Source organism: Tyto alba, unplaced genomic scaffold (genome assembly GCF_018691265.1).
Source record: "Tyto alba isolate M040663 unplaced genomic scaffold, T.alba_DEE_v4.0 Super-Scaffold_33, whole genome shotgun sequence".
NCBI lineage: Eukaryota > Metazoa > Chordata > Aves > Strigiformes > Tytonidae > Tyto > Tyto alba.
In genome coordinates this window covers 12,927,197-12,945,079 of record NW_024881308.1, presented here as the reverse complement: position 1 = coordinate 12,945,079, position 17,883 = coordinate 12,927,197, and the positions used below count along the sequence as shown (strand labels likewise).

At 33.2% G+C, this 17,883-nt stretch overlaps 1 protein-coding gene across 1 annotated transcript in view; it reads left to right on the top strand.

Annotated features, from left to right (window-relative positions):
• SYCP2 (synaptonemal complex protein 2) overlaps window positions 1-14,813 on the top strand; it is a 28,131-nt gene extending 13,318 nt beyond the window's left edge. The window contains exons 20-43 of the mRNA XM_033010439.2: window positions 38-95; window positions 831-967; window positions 1,306-1,403; window positions 1,920-2,038; window positions 2,831-2,861; window positions 3,454-3,518; window positions 3,626-3,683; window positions 4,090-4,119; window positions 4,355-4,410; window positions 4,940-4,988; window positions 5,110-5,284; window positions 5,678-5,742; window positions 7,411-7,590; window positions 8,424-8,610; window positions 9,050-9,141; window positions 9,905-9,995; window positions 10,582-10,743; window positions 11,067-11,194; window positions 11,859-11,953; window positions 12,035-12,134; window positions 12,881-12,939; window positions 13,282-13,360; window positions 13,806-13,862; window positions 14,204-14,813. Of these exons, the coding sequence (XP_032866330.1) occupies window positions 38-95; window positions 831-967; window positions 1,306-1,403; window positions 1,920-2,038; window positions 2,831-2,861; window positions 3,454-3,518; window positions 3,626-3,683; window positions 4,090-4,119; window positions 4,355-4,410; window positions 4,940-4,988; window positions 5,110-5,284; window positions 5,678-5,742; window positions 7,411-7,590; window positions 8,424-8,610; window positions 9,050-9,141; window positions 9,905-9,995; window positions 10,582-10,743; window positions 11,067-11,194; window positions 11,859-11,953; window positions 12,035-12,134; window positions 12,881-12,939; window positions 13,282-13,360; window positions 13,806-13,862; window positions 14,204-14,278 (2,246 nt within the window). The 3' untranslated portion in view covers window positions 14,279-14,813. The remainder of the gene's footprint in view (window positions 1-37; window positions 96-830; window positions 968-1,305; window positions 1,404-1,919; window positions 2,039-2,830; window positions 2,862-3,453; window positions 3,519-3,625; window positions 3,684-4,089; window positions 4,120-4,354; window positions 4,411-4,939; window positions 4,989-5,109; window positions 5,285-5,677; window positions 5,743-7,410; window positions 7,591-8,423; window positions 8,611-9,049; window positions 9,142-9,904; window positions 9,996-10,581; window positions 10,744-11,066; window positions 11,195-11,858; window positions 11,954-12,034; window positions 12,135-12,880; window positions 12,940-13,281; window positions 13,361-13,805; window positions 13,863-14,203) is intronic.
• Window positions 14,814-17,883: the final 3,070 nt, after the last annotated feature.

Sequence of the window (17,883 nt, the reverse complement as noted above, 5' to 3'; positions counted from 1 at the left end):
GTAATAATAATTGATATCAAATTAATGTCTCATTTAGATGAAGCGTTAGATATTGTTCCTGATTCTCAGCCACTAGGGAGAAGCAACAATCATTTGTAAGTATTGGAAAAGAATACCAAGTCACTGTTGTCACTCTCTTTGAGGGGAATATTTTCAAGTACTGCCAGAATTGAAATTTTGTTGCACAGTTTCAGAAGATGACAGAATTTAATTGTCTTGTCTTCCCTGGGAGTTGCATTAAGAACTGTTGGCTGTGTAAGACAGATCACTTTTATTCTGTAGTTTTATTTTTTTATTCTAAACTTATGCCACCAAACCAGCACTCTTAAGTGTATTTGCTAAGACTACTTCATGAACAATACTATTGTGTTATCTTAATCAAAGACTTTAAATTGGTGAATCTGATCATAAAAATAGTCCTCGTTAATAAGATTGGAGTAGGAGTTTAAGTAAGCTTTAGTAGTAGCAGGGAGAGTAATTCTTTCAGATGACATCAGAAGGTAAAATGCAAATGACATACGGATTTACATAAGTGAACTGTGCCATGAAAAGTAGTAGATTTGACACACCACAGAGTTATCTAGACTCAAGGTTTAATGATGGCCATAGGATATTGTTGCCTTTTTGAAGTTGACTTAATATGTTGTTTCTGAAGGTCTGCCATTTTACAGTGCATTGGTTAATTAAACAATGGAAGCAAGCTTAGCTAGCAATGTAAAATTCATTGATATCTACAAGATACCACTGTTTTTCTATTTTGTGATGCATGTTTATTATAATTTAAGATTCTTTGCAATTGATTGATAATAAGATGGTATTATCTTTGTTAGGCTGTCTGGTCTTTTGGAGAGTTCTTTTGATAAAACCAGAACATCAAAAAAAAGAGCATGCTCTGTTCCTGATAAGAATATAACAACTGGTGGCAAGCAAAACCTAAATCCATCATTGGCACATATGTCCCATCCAGGTTATGTTCACACTTTGTTAACTGTTAGTGTTAAAAATGTTTCAGATGAATTTTTAATGTACAGCTCTGCTTTTTTATTTTTTTTTAATGTATTAGTTTCTATTGTTAGTGAAAGAGCTTTGAAACAAAAAGTGTTTATGCAGTTTTTTGAAGTATCTCTCCAAATAAACAAACTAAAGAGAAGAAAACCATGAAAATGAAATTTGATACTATGAGGGAAACTGCAAAATACTTGGCGAACGGTCAGAGTGTTAGTCATTTGGAACAGAAATACTTAAATACAGAAGGGAAAAATATTTAACCTACTGCTGAAACATCATTTAAAACATTTCTTTCAGTTAGAGTGTCTGAAACATCTTTGTATTCTGATTTTGCAAGAGAGGAACCTGATGTTGCCTTGAAAAAAGAGACAGCAAATCCAAAACAATCAAAGACGGTACGAGTTTCTTACCTTTGTTTATTTGACTTTCAATCAAGACAATTGTCAGATTATCAGTGTTTCTGAATTTGTATATTACGTCCATTTAGTCATAAACTTATTTTTAATTGACTTTCCACTAATAGTGAGTGAATTAAATGATGTCAGCTTCACTCTTTACCTTTGCAGTGTGACCTGTTTAAGATTAATTTGCTCTGAATTTATTTTTTTTAAATCGTGTTTTTAAAACATAGTTCTTCAATAAGAACCAGCTTGTGCTTCTCATGCACCTCCTAATTCACTTTGAATGTCATAATACACAAAACCACAACATTTAAAAGAAAGTATCTGCTAACCTGATATTTTGTTACTCACTGTTTGGGCAATGCAAAGGAAAATAGTTTTCAGTGGAGGGTGATTTAGTACATATGGAAGACATTTAATAGGTGACTGTTGGGAATCTGTAGTTCTGTTTGCAGCTTCGCCCCTCTGTTGAATGGGTTCAAAGTTGAGTCTTAAACTTTATTTTTATAGAAAACAAAGTCTAAAGAAGTGACAGATGCAACAAAATCACTGATTAGTAAAATCAGTGACAGATATAAAGTAAAGACTGATGGGAAAAGCAAAGCAAGAGACTCCTTGGGTTTTAGCAGGTAAGATGTGAGCTATTTACTTTTGTGCTTATTCTTTTTGTGCATGTGGCTTTGTCTGTGATCTACTCCTCTGTCTACAGTTACTTCATGTCCAGCTTTCATCTGAATCATTTGTTCAATTCTGATAAACCCTACTGTACCAAAGAGTAGGAAACTAGTAGCCAGATAGTTCCAGTAGTTACAATAATTACAAAGACTGTTAGAAAGTCTATTCAGTGTCCTTTTGCTCATTCGCAACACATTTTGTGGAGAGAAATTAACTGAGATAGTTCATAGAGGCTGCACATGTTGGGTGTCTATATCCTGTCATCATAGTTTGGGGGTCAAACTTGGATACAGTCATCAATTTTCAGATTTTCTAATGTTCCTAGTTCTCTCTTCCTGAAAGACTTGACTGTTAGAGAGTTTAAATTGAACAAATTCTTAAATAATAGAATTAGTCTTACCTTGCTAGAACTTGTGATTGGAGATCCACTTTACATATAATTACATGCTCTCCATGTTTGATTGTAACTGGATGACAAAGGACTGGAATAGTTATGCTACATCACCTTTTAAACCTCTTGGATAGGGACTTGGAAGACATGCAGAACCTGTGGTATTAGCTGTGTGATCTGGAATGAATTTTTCTAGAGCACAGAAGTAAAAGGGGCTGATCTCTTTTAATCCACTTGGTTTTGTATTTAAATGCCTGAATAAATTTGTTGTTTGATAAGGCTTTTATTTATATAAGCAGTATTTTAAAGCATATATTCTAATTAGCATTTAAAAAAATGTTTCCTTATTTTCTAGGACACATTTAAATAAACCCTGTGTCTCTAAGGTAACATATTACTGCTTTTGTTGAAATTTTTTTTCATATCAGATATGTGTACGTATATGGTGGTAACTAGTAGACTAAATTGAAAGTTTACAAATACCACTGAATGTCAAATATCCGTATATGTTAATGTTAATTATTCATTGACTGTATATAATTAAAATACTTTTTATATATTAAGTGGAGTAATAATTTTACAGGCAGCTATCAGTCAGTGAAACCCAAATTAATTTCTGTTTACATATTGTATAGTTGAATTTGTTCCTTTTAAACATAGCAATGCTAAATATTTAGAATAATAGCACAGTGAATGAGATTATAGAATCCTTAAATGGGGTATAGCCAGGACACAGAAATTAGTCTTTGTGTTTGGGGTGAAAATTTCTGAGGTTTTGTTGATATCATTAAAGGATAAATTCTGTAAGTTTCTAGTAGCTGTTGTCACCTTTTGCCATATTGTACTGTTGCTAATTGATTGGAAGTCTGAGCAGCTGCTAGGTTTTATCATATGTTCACGATGAAGAACTTGCTTTCTAAGATGACTGTGGATGAATGCATAGTCCAAATTTGACTTATGGTTTAACTTTATATATAGGAAGAAGTTCAGGATAGAAACCTGAACAGCACTACTTTTCTTAATGTAACTGCTGGTCATATTATGTAAGTAGTTAAAACATTTTCAAACAAAATTTCTAATTACCCATACTTACCTTTGTGAAATACTCATTAATTCAGTCACAAAATTGATCTCTGTGTCTGTTTGACAGGGATGATGTCTACAACTTTAACATCAGTGGGTTTGATGAGCCTACAATAAAGCTTGGAGTAAGAATATAACTGAAAGTGATATGTTATGAATAGAATATAAAGGAGCTCAGTCAACCTAAATTATGTCTACTGAAAGTATAGTTAACATCTAAAAATTCAAATTATATCGCTGAACTAAGTGGGGAAAAAGTTTGACATCGCTTTCAAATGTATAATGAAATACACTGTCCTAAGGTTCTGGCCACTTAACGTTATTATGTTTTCCTGAATCAAGAATAAAACAGTTTGTTAGGATTTTCTTTATTTTTAAGTTGTCCTGTTGTCCTGAAAGTATTATTGCTATCCTTCTAATCCCCACTGTAAAGACATCTTTGCCCAGATATTTGAGCAAAAAGAAAATCAAGCTAAGATAAAAGCAAAAGACAACAAAAGATACAGTTTTTCTTCTTATGGCTTAGAGGAGTCTGCTGAATTGGTGAAAGTAGTAAAGCAAGTGGATGGAAACTAATGTATTAGTTTGAGATACTGAAAGTTTCAGTCAGTCCAGTTGATTTTAGCTCAGTTTTGTTCTTATGTAATTTCTAAGGTAGAAATTAATCATTGTAAGTTAATTGCTGAGTACAAGAAAAAGCCCTTAACTGTTACTGTCTGGTGGCCTGTTTAATTTTTTTCAAATTGTATAACAAATGAAAACCTTAATTTTTTTTCTTATTTATTTATGGTTTTAGATCCATGAATTGCATGTTACTGAACTGAGTGTTCGTAAAGATCCAAACAAAAAAGGGTAGGGATGTTATATTATGTCCTAGTTTGCTCATTTTCAAGAATAGTACTGTCTGCATTCTCCAGCATTCCATTGTGAAAATCCAGGGAAAGTATGCATGACAAGAAGACTATTGTTTTTTCAAGCAGTGAGCATAGCTACTGTGGTAACATAGGCTGTTTCATGATTTTCCTGTGGGAAGCTGATAAAAAGGAAAGAATGCATTTCATTAAGACAGCTTTAGTTCTCTTCGTGAAGTGCTATGGGGATATAAATTCCTGAATGGGGGGCAGGGGGCAAGGGGGTACCTTTTTGTTAATGATCAGCCTGTAAAAGGACTTACTGTTACTGTGTATTCTTAATCATCATTAGCAAATAAGCACATCCTTTAGGGTTTAAGGTGAACAGGTATTTCCAAAATGGATGTGAAAACAAAAGTAGGTACATCTGTTTGAGTCTTTAATCCACATACCATGTGAATAGTATGAAGATTTAGAACATGTGTTTTGAAATTTATTGTTTAAAGGTGGTTTTTCTTTTTCTAATTAAGGAATGCAGATGACAGTAAAACTAGCACTGAAGTGAAAGGCAGGAAAAAAGTAAGGCTGATATTTTTATGGATTAGTATTCCTTGTCTTCGTGCCTTTAAACACCAATTATGTAAGTGAAAGGCATATTAAAAGTAAATCAATAACTTAGGAACTCCTTTGGTTTTTGTAGACTATAAACAATCAAAACAAGAAGCATCTCTTTAGTGACACAGACACAGAATACAGAGGTGAAGACAGCAAGACAGACATTAGTTGGCTACAAGAATCAAATAGAAAATCGAAAGCCCAGTTAATTGATTACAGTAGAAATAAAAACTTAGGAAAACCAATAAGCACAGACAACAGTAAGAAACTTTTTTTGTATTTCTTAAGAATGTGGCTATAAGTTTGTCCATGGCATTTACATACTGTACAGCATGTAATGTTCTGTGCTGCAGATACAATATGTTTTTGTTGTCTTATTTCTAAGCATAAGGAATTTTCAATTTAGTTCTAATAATTTATAAAGGTTAATTTCCAAAATATCTGTATTTTAATGTGGAAAATTATTGGAGGATGGAACTGGCAGAGGTTGTTGTCAACAAAAAACCTTTGGCTTTTTAAAATAATGTACTGAAAGCAGTTTACTGAATCTGGAAGTTTGCAGGCCTAAAAGTGAGTCTATGATTTTACAGCTAAAACTCTAAATGTCAAGCATTTTAATATTTTGCTGATTTCTCTAACTATATGTATTGCAGGTAAATTCTCTGAACCTGCTTGCCAAGTGGATAAGCCTAAAGGCAAAAGTGCAAGTAAGAAAAAGGTAAGTGTAAATTTACAACTAGACTTGCAGTACATATTCAAAATTTCTTAACTCACTATAGAAACTGTTTTAAAATAATTTTTCATAAATATGTGCTATTTCTCCAGTCTTGTTTCAACATCATTTGTTAAATATAGTTTGTTGTTTTCAGGTACTATATTCTTTTCATGTAGCTTTAGCTAGCATTTCAGGCATAATACTAGCTACAAGTTAGAGTGATTATTATACATTGATGCTTTTGTAAGTTTCATTACTCAAAATTACTGATTATGTCTACTGAGTGCTTAATAGCCATCTACTCCATTGAATATGCCATTAGTTTTTCAGCAAGAGTTTTCATGTGGCTAATGTGCTTAATTGAATTTTAATACCTTTGAGATAATTTCTTTAAATGAATGTAACATAGTAAAACTGCGAAAACAAAACTGTCACAGATGTTCAGAAAGAATAATAATTGCAAGATATTCTAGGTATATTAAAGTTGGGAGTATAATAAATTACAAGTGATTATGAACATGTTAATGGAATGTGCTGTTGTAGGTCTTTGCAAACCACTGTTTAAAAACCAAAACAACTGGAAAAACCCAAACCCTTCCTCTCTGCCCTCTAGAATAATCTTTGGTGTCTCAGAGTGTACAATAATTACTCAAATCTATTTAATGTTAGTAGCTTAAAGCTACTTACACATACTCAGTGTAAATTATGAGTACAAAATTATGATCATCACATGTAGGTATTGACGGTGGTGGTTAGTCCATGTAAATCAAAACTGAAGAGGGCTTCAGTTGCTCAATGTTGAATCTGTCTACTTACTAAAATGTGTCCTTTTTTTAGTAGCAAAATTCCCCAGCTCTACCCAAGCAGTCCAAAGTGTCTACTTTGAGGAGGTGGGGTCCCACTACTGCATAGCATGAGATGGAGAGCGTCTGAAACCCAAGGAGTCACTAACAGATTTGGCCCTGGTGACGAGGAGGCTAGGAAAGCGTGCATTTTGCATAGGGTGCTTTTCGGGAGAGTAGGAGGCAAGGATTTGAATTTCTCCTAGTCTGAGAGGCATTGCACTTACATTTTAGATCCCTTCTATTGTCAAGTCTGTGGGGTACTTTCAGTGAGAACATGCTTTACTCTGTTTCTGAATATCGACTGCTATGTAGAGAGTGGCAGTAGTTATGATTTAGAAGGGGGACAGATATAAAAGAAGACTGATTCTAGTGTAGCGGTTAAGGTGATCAGTTCAGAGGTGATGATCAGGGATATTGGTTCCTGCTCACTTTGCAGGCTTTTGGTTTTGTTCCATTTCAAACCAGATACAGTCTAATTTAAATGTGCACATATTTCAGAGAGCAAGCTTTGGAAACCCACTTCAGCTTTGCTGTAGTTCAGAAATGGCATTTATTTTGCTGCTTCACTTTCTTGACTCTTACATTTCTGATTCACTGTAGATAGGGCACAGCGCAAAGTTACCTTCCCAAAATGCTTTGTATACTGATGGTTGGACTCTGAGCTTTGGTAAAGTTAAACTTTTTTAGTTGTTCTGAAATAATGGATTTCAAGTAATTAAACCAAGTTACCTTCCATTTATTCTTATGTATTTTATTTTATATCCATTTATTCCTTATGTATTTAATCATTTTGATATTAACTGAAGATGTTTTTATTCTTCCAAAGATAAATGAATGTAAGAAGCAGAATTCAAAAACTGATGAAACGATAGAACAAACCACCAGACAAAAACGACCTCGAAGAGCAGCGTTAGCAAAAAATTACAAAGAGCCTTCCAGTTCAGAGTCCGAGAGTGAAGGGAAATCTTCAGCATGCACCTCTAAGGAGGAGAAGTCAAAAATACAGGTATACAGTTGCACTTAATTCTTAAAAATCCACTTCTGCCATGTTTTTCAAACTCTGGTCTACTTTGTACTTAGTAGTTCTAAATTTTAAGTGCCCAACACAAGCAAGTTCAAATAAATTTTATTATTTCTAGTAATGCCCTTTTTTAATAATAAGTATTTAGTTGCTAAGAAAGTCAGTCCTAAATAATCTTCTCAGTCATAATAGTATTTTGGTTTCTATTTATTATTTATAATAAATAATATATTTATTATTTCAGTTTCTTATTTATTCTGCTGCACAGAACTACTGTGTCCTTCATTTAAAAAAACTTAGTATTTTGAAAATGTCTACTAAATGGGAGGTTTTAGTGAGCCAAATTTTGTTCTTTTAGATAATGTGATTTTGACAACACTGTGCCTATTCTGTGTACAATAGAAAATGCTGACTCAATAGAGTTTATGTCAGTACATTTGCTGAATATCCAAATAGGATTTTTAGTAAATTTTCATCAATTACATTGGGTGCTAAAACATTTTCATTCTTTTAGCATAACATTTCAGTGTACATGGATAAGTCTGTAAACTTCATTGATTAAGTTCTGAAGGTAGTTGACTCCAATAGTTAAGAAGTTCACAGGAGTATAAATTTGGGTGCTGAATTAAACAAATTCAATGCTTATTGATATTAGAACACCTGATATCCGTACGAATTTAAATACTTCTAGTGATGTTCCTTTTTGGACCTTCTGCTTTTTCAGTGGTACGTATAGATAATATGCTCTTTACCTGCATATATATGTGCACTTCCTTATGTTTACAAATAATGTTTATATGAACTTTGTATTTGAATAGAAACATGTGAATGGGGAAAAAAAGGATGGTATTCAGCAAAGGGAACTCCAGAATATTGTATCTGTGGAGCCAAAGAGAGTAGCTAACTACGTACATAAAGTATTGATTAAATCAAAAAATTCCGCAGAGCTAAAGGAAATTGAAATGCCTTCATCTGAGAGCCCTTTATCTCTTGAGACACTGAGATGTAAGTACTTTGGCTTTTAATTTATAGCAATACTGTATCAAAAGTTAGATGTTAAATGAGGATTATCACAGTAGTACAATTCAACATTTATTTCATGCTTTTAAAATAAGAGCTAGCCCCTAATTCATTGTGTATCACATGATTTAAGGAAGTGTATTAATATGTCACTAACACTTTTATAGGTTGGTGCAGTTATTTGACATCACCATAATATAGAAGTGCAATGCATAAGTGTTAGAATGAATCTGGTAACTGCTATAATAGTGTGGAGAGTGCAAAATGTGTAAGTGCAGCAAGTCGTATGCCATAACTTAAAGTAAAATTCCACACATCTGAGACGTGCAAATACCTAGAGTTGGAACAGTTAGCAATATGGGGCTTTGACTTACCTTTTTTAACTTTCATTCCTCATGCTGACAATTAAGTAACTGTTTTCTAGGTGCTGAAAGTTTCAAACCTTGCTTCTCAGATACACTTTCTATTAAAGGAAAACTACAAGATACCACTAAACCTATCACCAGAAGTAAAGAGGTATGTTACTAAATCCTTTGCTCTTCAGAAGAGAGCTGCAGCTTTTCGTCCATTCTATGTACTGTACAGATGGTGAGGTTTAAGGGAAATGCATCTTTCTTAATGTTAAACACCTACATACAATGTTGACTTGTGACCTGCTTGGAAAAAGCTACTTGTTAATTTTTAAGTATTTGAGATAAAGTAGGAAACTGTTTACCATATGGATTCAAGGAAAGAATTGTATCCCAACAAGGTCAGTTATAATTAATATCTTAAAAAATAATAGGGAGTATTTTCTTCTTGACTTTCAATAAAAAATAAATTAGTTTTCACAAATTAAAGACTTGTGACATCTGCATGGAAGAATTCTTGAGATGAAGTGCTTTCATATTTTTAGTATTAATGTACTACTCAACACTATTGTAGCATTGGCAGATAAAAACTGCTGTACACCTTCAAACCACTTCTCGTAAGTACTTTTTGTGATGAAAAAAGCACTAAGGACTCTTTTAAGAGATCATTTTGTTTGTGTCCTATTGCAAGAAACTGTTAGACCTTACTGGTCATTTGACTTATTGCTAAAATTAATTATTAACATGGTGAAGAATTTATTTATTTTGTCATCTGGTGAGACCTGGTAGTACTTCATGCGGCTTTTTTCTTACTATAGTTGTGGTCATGTCCCTAATTTAGTGTAAAGCAACATAAGTGCAGATTTCTGATGAAGACTTCTAAAAGTGCTTTAATTTGGAAGCTAATAAATCCGTGACTTTTCTTTTAGGATTCTATACCAACATCTCCATTGTCTGTTTCCAGTGGAAGTAAAGTACAGTCTTGGAGTGAAGAACCTTATGGCCCCATACATGAGTCAGGTACAAACTTCTAATTTAAAGCAAAAGACTTCCTATGTGTCTCGCTAAAGGTTAAGCAAAATGTTTATTTGACATAAGAATATGGCCCAAGTTTTTTTTTTTTTCTTTTTTGAAATCTTGTTTTCTATGTTTTCAATATTACTCCATTTTTATTCTTTTTCTCATTTTTCTCTGTTTTAATTACCCCCCCAAAAAAACAAAATTGGGCTCCAAATTGAAGTTACAGTAAAGAGTTAGTTGCACTCTTAAAGAGTTGGAAGCATCCTCACTGATACTGGAAAAAAGGTGGGGATAATGGAATTATCAAGAGAAGGCTTATGCTGTATCTCTTTAAGGAGCAAGTCTTGCATGGGTCAATGTTCTGTGTTCCATTGAAATCCTCTTCATTTACATCAAGTTCTCATATCTACTGACCATGCCCTCCATAAATGTAAGGCTTATTAATTTTTATATAGTTCTCAAGCTTAAAGACAAGACACACGCTCCTAGAGTTTGGATCCAAAGGGGTAATAAAGTCTTCTTTATCCTCCCATGTCATTTTTCTAAATAATCCTAAAATTAAGCATTGCTTTCGTCTTTATTAAAGGACCAACTATACAGACATTTCTCAAACGAAGGGACCGCAGTGATACAGAAAGCAATTCTGATGAAGCAGAACCAGGCAAAGAGGAGGAAAAGAGAGGAAAGAGAAGAACAAAGTTACAGCCTAGAAAATTATTTAAAACAGATGATGCTGTTACTTACAGAGGTTAATTTTGGGGTGAAAGTTGACTACAGTTGTGCAAAAGTTTAAAATAACATAACCAATTAAAGTTTTAACAAATGATAATATCTGTAAAAAAGCATTTTACATGTTTAAAAAAAGAAATAAAAAGAAATGCTACATATTTAAAAACTACATCTATTTAAAAAGTCAGAAAATTGTTATGAAAATAGAAACTGGTGTCAGCCATCTAATGTCTAAAATTAATCTGTATGTAACAAGAACTGGTTTAGGCGCTGTTGTAACTTTAGATAGGATACTTTTTCATACTGAATATTGAGACATTATCTTTTCTTACTTCTCTACAGTGTCTGAAAGTCTGTCTACTATATCTGTAAATGATCTGTCTGTTTTGGATGGGGAAATCTGGGAACCTGGTTGTTCAACTATCAGTATATGTCAGAAGCTCCAAAAAGAATGTACTAAGAAAATTGAGGCAAGACATTTTATATACAATATTTGCTGTCTGGGGAGGTTGATATGCATATGAATAATAGCTTGTCTTACACCACAGAATTTGCTTAAAAGGACATGAAAATAGCTGTGTGCATGAAACTTGAAGAAATTGCAGAATTTAAGTTTCCTTTTATGCCTTTTTCAGTTCCTTTATGTATCTAACTCTCCAAAGATTTTTCTTCCTAGGTCTGTTTGTTTTTCTCTTGTCTGTTGTTTCAAGCTTATGTATCTAAAGGAATGAGCGTACTGCATTTGATTTTTTTCAAATTATCAAACCTGTGAATTAAATTTGTTTGGAAAAAGGAAAACATGAGCCTGAATAATGCATTTGTTCATCTTAAGAAGGCTTTAAGCTCACATCATTCATTCCATGTGTGCTTCCTCCATTTTGAGAAATATATTTTTCAAATAATGTACTTCTAATTAAGTTAGGTAGAATTTTATCAAGAACATAAACGCATGTTTATTTACATTTTGTTAACAGAAAGGTTTTCCTTAAAGGATAAGGAGATAATTGAAAAAAAAAAAAAAGCTTTTTGCTCAGTATGATCTGTGATACTAAGCAATTACAGTACTACGCATACTAAAGGGGTTTTTTCCTAAAGTGAAAATAATATGAATTTAATGTTGAAACATCCTCATAGAGCCGCTCACGGAAAATGGATCATTTTACTAAGCAATCATTAAGAGCTGCCCATGAGCATTTGACAACAATGATTTACCAGCTTCATGAATGCAGGTCTGTAACAGAAGATTTATTTTAAAACACTCTTAAAATGCAGTGAATACTTTCTAAAAGTAACTCATTGTGTTTTGGTAGGATCAGGCAGCTGGACAAATTCCATTTTGCTCTCCTTGAGGAACTTGAGAATTTTGAAAAAGATTCTCAGTCCCTGAAAAACATGGAAAAAGAATTCTCGGTTTGTATTTTAATTGCTTGGTCATGGAAAAAAGCTAATTCTTAAGGAATTCATAGGTTATTCATATAATTTTTAACTTTAGATCACTAATTCTGATTTTAAAAGTCTGTATCATTTTGGTTAAAGTTGGGTCAAATTTCAGGTAATGAGTTTGAGGTGTTAGGATTGGCTAATGCTATGCTCTAAGAACTTTAGATCACCACTGTATAGTTTTCTTCCTAGAATAAACTACTACTTTTAATGGACTGTTTACTCCACTTCATGACCCTTTTTTTTCAGCTGGCCTGTGTTTCAGCAACAGTCTGTAGGCATTTGAACTTGATTTGCTGTGTTCTATGACGAGCCAGTTGGCAATATGGGTCTGCTACTTGCTGTAGTGTAAAAATCAATACACAAATATTCACGTAAACACAAGACTATATTCGCTTTTTTTCTTTACTCTGAAGGCATAGCTTAAATTATATGGAAAGTCTGATGAAAATGCTATGCATATTCTTTTTTCAATGTTTTTTAAAACATTACATAGAACAGATATTTGCTGAAACTGCTTCCATGATGGTAGAATTCCTGAAGTGCCTCATCCTGCCAGCAAAGCTTATTATTTTTTTTCAAGTTTCTGTGATCACTTCTACCCATTCTGTCCTGAGTCTGTGGTTGTAGGTTGCTTTGTTCATATTAGATACTAGCTTTAGTTCAGAAAATATTAGTTCCTACTGATTATCTTCTATTAATATTTTTCTTTCCAGACCTTTTGGAAAAAACATACGCTTACTTTTAGTACATACATGAAAAATGAGCAACAGAGGTTAGTAGGCTTCATTAATTGCAGGACGAGATTTGTGTTCTGTTCATTTGAGGTATAAGTTAAGCCAACTGGTAGTCTCAATGCAATTTCTCTCTCCTGTAAAATAGAGCTAGTAGATGAAATGCGACAATGAGATGAAAATGTTACATTATAGGAAAAATGTGATTATTCTCCATCTAAATTTATCCAAATACCAGAGAGCCTATTCCAGTAGTAATAATGATGGTAATATTTATCCATGCTTTTAAGTACAAATAGACTACAAATAATGGGATGTATTCATTATATGTGTGGAAAGTTCATACATAGTAAAGCTGTTTGAACTGCCTTTTATTTCTTTAGAATTCAGATTCTTAAAACTTCATTTGAAAAGAATATCTACCATGCTGTTGACTATGAAGAACGTATTTTTACTTCAGAGGTATGATGAGCTTCTGTTTGTTTCTTGATTTTAATAATTCTTCAATTTTACCAGCAGATATCCGTATTGACTTTTTTCCCAAAGAACGTCTTTATCCTCAGCATTGTATTAATACCACATAAGTATTTATATAGTTTTTCGTGGTCATAAAACGTCCTTTAATGTAACAATACTCGGTGTTTTAGGCCTAGATTTCACCCTTTAGAAAGTGTGTGCAATTATCTGGAAAAGTGCTTCAAGATTTGTGCTGTATTCTGTGGCTTTGTTCACCAGTATTAATCATCCAAGAACGAACAAATGTCAAACACACATCACTTTCCTTAGGCAGATGGATGTATGTGCATCTATATCTCTCAGTTATAAACCATTTAGGGATGTAATTCTCTTCTTGAAAATGGGTTACAAATTGTGAGCAGAAAAGATGCATTCAGTATCTTTTTTATAGATGCTTTTGATGAAAGAAGACATAAAAGGACTCCAAGAGAAACTTCTTAAAGAAATGGTAAGTGAATCTATCTTGTCCTCATTTTTATTTATTAAGTATAGCTGTTTGCACGCTGAATTACTAAAAATTGTAATTTCTACTCCTCTATCAAAAATAAAAATAAATCATAATCCAAGTATCGCTGACGTGTTATACTTTAAACCTTATTTGGGTAAGCAGGAGGTAGATACGGGTATACTGTTCTAGTTCTGAGTCTTAATACATTGAATGTTGACGTGCAAAAGAAAACTATCATACTTGTTATGTTAACAGTATACATTATGCACCAGAATTACAATACTAAAAAAAAAAAAAAATTTTACTTAAAGTGTGTGATAAATGTAATGCTTTTTGCACAGCAAGAAGAAGAACTGTGTAATGTTCGCAGAGGATTGCAGACATTGTTTCAATCAGAAGATAGAATTCTGAAATAATATTTTCAGATACCTTCCTGAAATTCAAGGTGAATATAAACACACTTTTATAATGTAAAATTTGACAACTTTTAAACTTGACAACTTTTTTTTTTACACTTAAGGAAACTGTTGTAATGAAAGCATATTTTCCATATTAAAATCTTTATGGGTAAGACTTCTTTTATATGTGAGATTTGGAAGTACTTTACTGAATATGCTAAAATGCAATATGTAAATTTTTGGAGTTTTAGCACATACTATTTTTGAAGAAGTCTTTAACAATTTCTATAGGTTATTTAAGTGAATTTCAGAGAAATCACTTCAAATTTTACTTTGAACTTATGTTTTGGGTCTGTTGTGTATAGAATACCCCTTTTGTCTGATCCAGAATACAGTCAGAAATTATTTAGGGATCAAATTGCCTGTATTGATCTCAGTCCTATTTGTCTGTGGTTTTAGACTTCAGTAGGAGTTTCTAAGAGAAAACAAAGCTCTAAACACTTGTGGTTGAACTATGTTGCAAATAGTTGTATTAAATATTTCGAGAAAAATATATATTGCCTCTGGTTTGGTTTTTTGGTTTTGTTTTTTTTTTTAAAAATATTACTATTTTGCTTTAAATCGGTAATACATATTTGCATGTCAGTCAAATAAAACTTACTGCTGTGCAAATATTTAATGTAAGACAACAGACACCAAGAGGGTCTGCTATCTGTAGCTCAGAAATACAGCCTATGTACTACGACAATCTATTCCATATACTTGATTTCATAAGGTTTCCTAAGAAAACAACCAGCAAGTCAGAATTTAAACTTCTCCTTTGCCATGTATCAGCTAGAAGCTTTCTTCTGAATATTTATGATATGTAATTTCTAAACTAGTATTTCTCTTAATTCGCTTACAAAAAAGCTACCTTGCATTTTATATTTCCTTAGAAACCTTCTAATCTTGTTTAACTTGCAATCCTGCATGTATATACTGTAAAATTTTCAAGTTCAGAACAATAGCTTTAATATTTTTCATTTAAGTTCTTTTAAAAAATGGGAATTAAAAACTTACAGCTGATGTAGATGTAGCAGATGTAGAGAATAACTCATAGAATGGGCATGTCTTGGAGCTTGCCTGCATTACCACACGCAGAGCTGCCTCTCTACCATGGAACTGACTCAAGTTTAACACTCCCAGCACCTCAGGAGCCAGAGCTCACTCAGCCCTGCACTAACACAAGTTCGCAGCTTCTGGAGCGAGGTGGAAGAGAGTACGTGCTTGTCTGTAGCTGATATTATGATCACAGAGCTCTCAAAAGAATATATTAGCTAATTTTGGGGTAACAGCTCTTCACAACTGAAATACTCTACAGCCCTTATTTTACATTCTGTTATACCTCTTATTTTGTCCTTTGGTTGTCTTTAACATCATACACACTTCTCTGTCATTTCTTCCATTATCCTTTCTACCTCTGAACTCCTGTTTTTCCTAAATTTCCTTTCTGTGTTCCTAATATTGCTTTTATTGTCAATACAGAGACCTTCACTTACAGTAGTGTTCTAGGACTTTTTTTCTCATGTTACTGAAGCCACTCAGACTATATCTCTTATTTTCATACTGAAACCACTCAGATAATACATCTTACTTATTTTCATTCCTGCTAGTTCTGAATGCAGCTATTATGCTATATTGCTATTATTATTGTCTAGTATTTTTTAAAAAGTCTCATAGACTGGCTTTCATTATTCTAAGTTGTTGACAGTTATTTAGGTATGTTGATTTGATTTGCTTCAAACCCAACAATCATTTTTTCAAAATATTTATCTAGAAGTTCCCTGCTGAACCTCACCTGCTGAACCTCACCCTGCTGAACCTCTATCTGCATCTTTAGTGATACTTAACCAGTTTCTTTTTATTAACTCTTTGTTGGCTTGCCCATGCAATCTGTCTGTCCTACCAATACCTCATATATCTTTGATTTATCCTGCATTATTTCTGAGTAACCTTTTCCAAAAGTTTATTTTTAGAGAGGAAAACGGCACGATTTAAAATTAACTCTATCTTAAAATTAACTCTATCTTAAAATTAACTCTATCTTAAAATTAACTCTATCTTAAAATTAACTCTATCTTAAAATTAACTCTATCTTAAAATTAACTCTATCTTAAAATTCAAGGTGGAAAACTTCGACAGAGGTCCAAAAACAAAGGGGAAGTCTATTTATTTCTAAATTACTTTTCTATCTTTATATTAATATTGACGTTAAATAAAAAAGAAAAGTCTGTGCTCATAGATTGTAGCCTGAACTCAGCACTCGCTGAGCAACCATTTCAAAGTTTGTCTTTCTCAAAGCATGGGGTGGGACCCAATGACTTTCAAAAATGACCTAGGTTCTTACCAACTTAAATTAATCTATGACTGTGAAAAATATTGCTTTTATCCTTACTGAAAATACTATCTTTAAAAAACAGCTTCTTAGATCAGAAATGGATGTGATAGATTTCTATCCAGTGTGCACTGAGAATAGAATGCAGAGTAATTGGTGTTCTTAGACTTCATTGATGGGAGATGGTTTATTGTAAATACAAATAGTTGTAAGTGAAATATATTTCTTGTAAACTAATTTTAAAAACACAAGGCTGTGTTGTCTCTGGAAATTATTATATTGAAGTTGCCAGTAAATAATTTGGTCCACTGATCCCATCTACATAAGTGTACTTAATGCTTTTCCAATTTTTCTGAGCCTCTGATTTTTGTGGTTTTTTTCCGAGCCTGTGTTCACTGTCATCTCCACTAGATGGACCTCATGAGATGTTAAACTTTTTTTACTGGTCTAATTGAATTTTACCTGTATATGAAACAGTATTTTTCTCTTAACTGTTCAAGGTTTTAAAAAGTGCACTGCAAGGCCCACGTTCTTTTCTTACCATGAGTGCATATTGGAAAAATAATACAACTGCTATATTTAGTGAGGACTCATGATAAAATAGGAGTATGATATTTTACTGTCCACCTGTCAGTCTTTACCCCACCCCATTAACTTCTAACAACTTTGAGCAGGTGCAGTCAAATTTAACAAATGTAAAAATGTGAAGCATATCACAAGGGAGTATTCACAAAGGCAAAGTTTAGCACAGGGAGATTCCTTGAGTATTTTGTGGGGGTTTTGGCTGGTGGTGTTTTTTTGGTGTTTTTTGTTGTTTTTTTTTTTTTTTCAGTTTGCAAACAGGAAAATGCAGGGTTTGTTCAAAGCAGACACTGAAATCACTGAAATGCAGTGACTGGAATAGTGCACTGCAGGCCTGTTTCTTTTTTCCATTGGGAAGAAGTGGCACAAGAGCCTCCCAAAGCTAAACATGCCTTCCGTGGGTGCTGTCCTGAATTCCGACAGTAACCAAGCACAATTTACGGCCCAGTGAACGCATGCAGGCTCCAAACAATTTGACAGACCTGGCCACCAGTAAGCTGATGGTAGTTAACTGGCAGTGATCGTGAGTGGCTCTGAATTTGTCACAATTTCTGTCTTTTACCAGACCAAAGCAGAAAAAAGGCTGGGATGCTTGTGATGAAGGATGCTGAGGACACAGGGAAGAAGCACAGTATATTGCTGCATAAATACAAGATGGTTAAGTCAC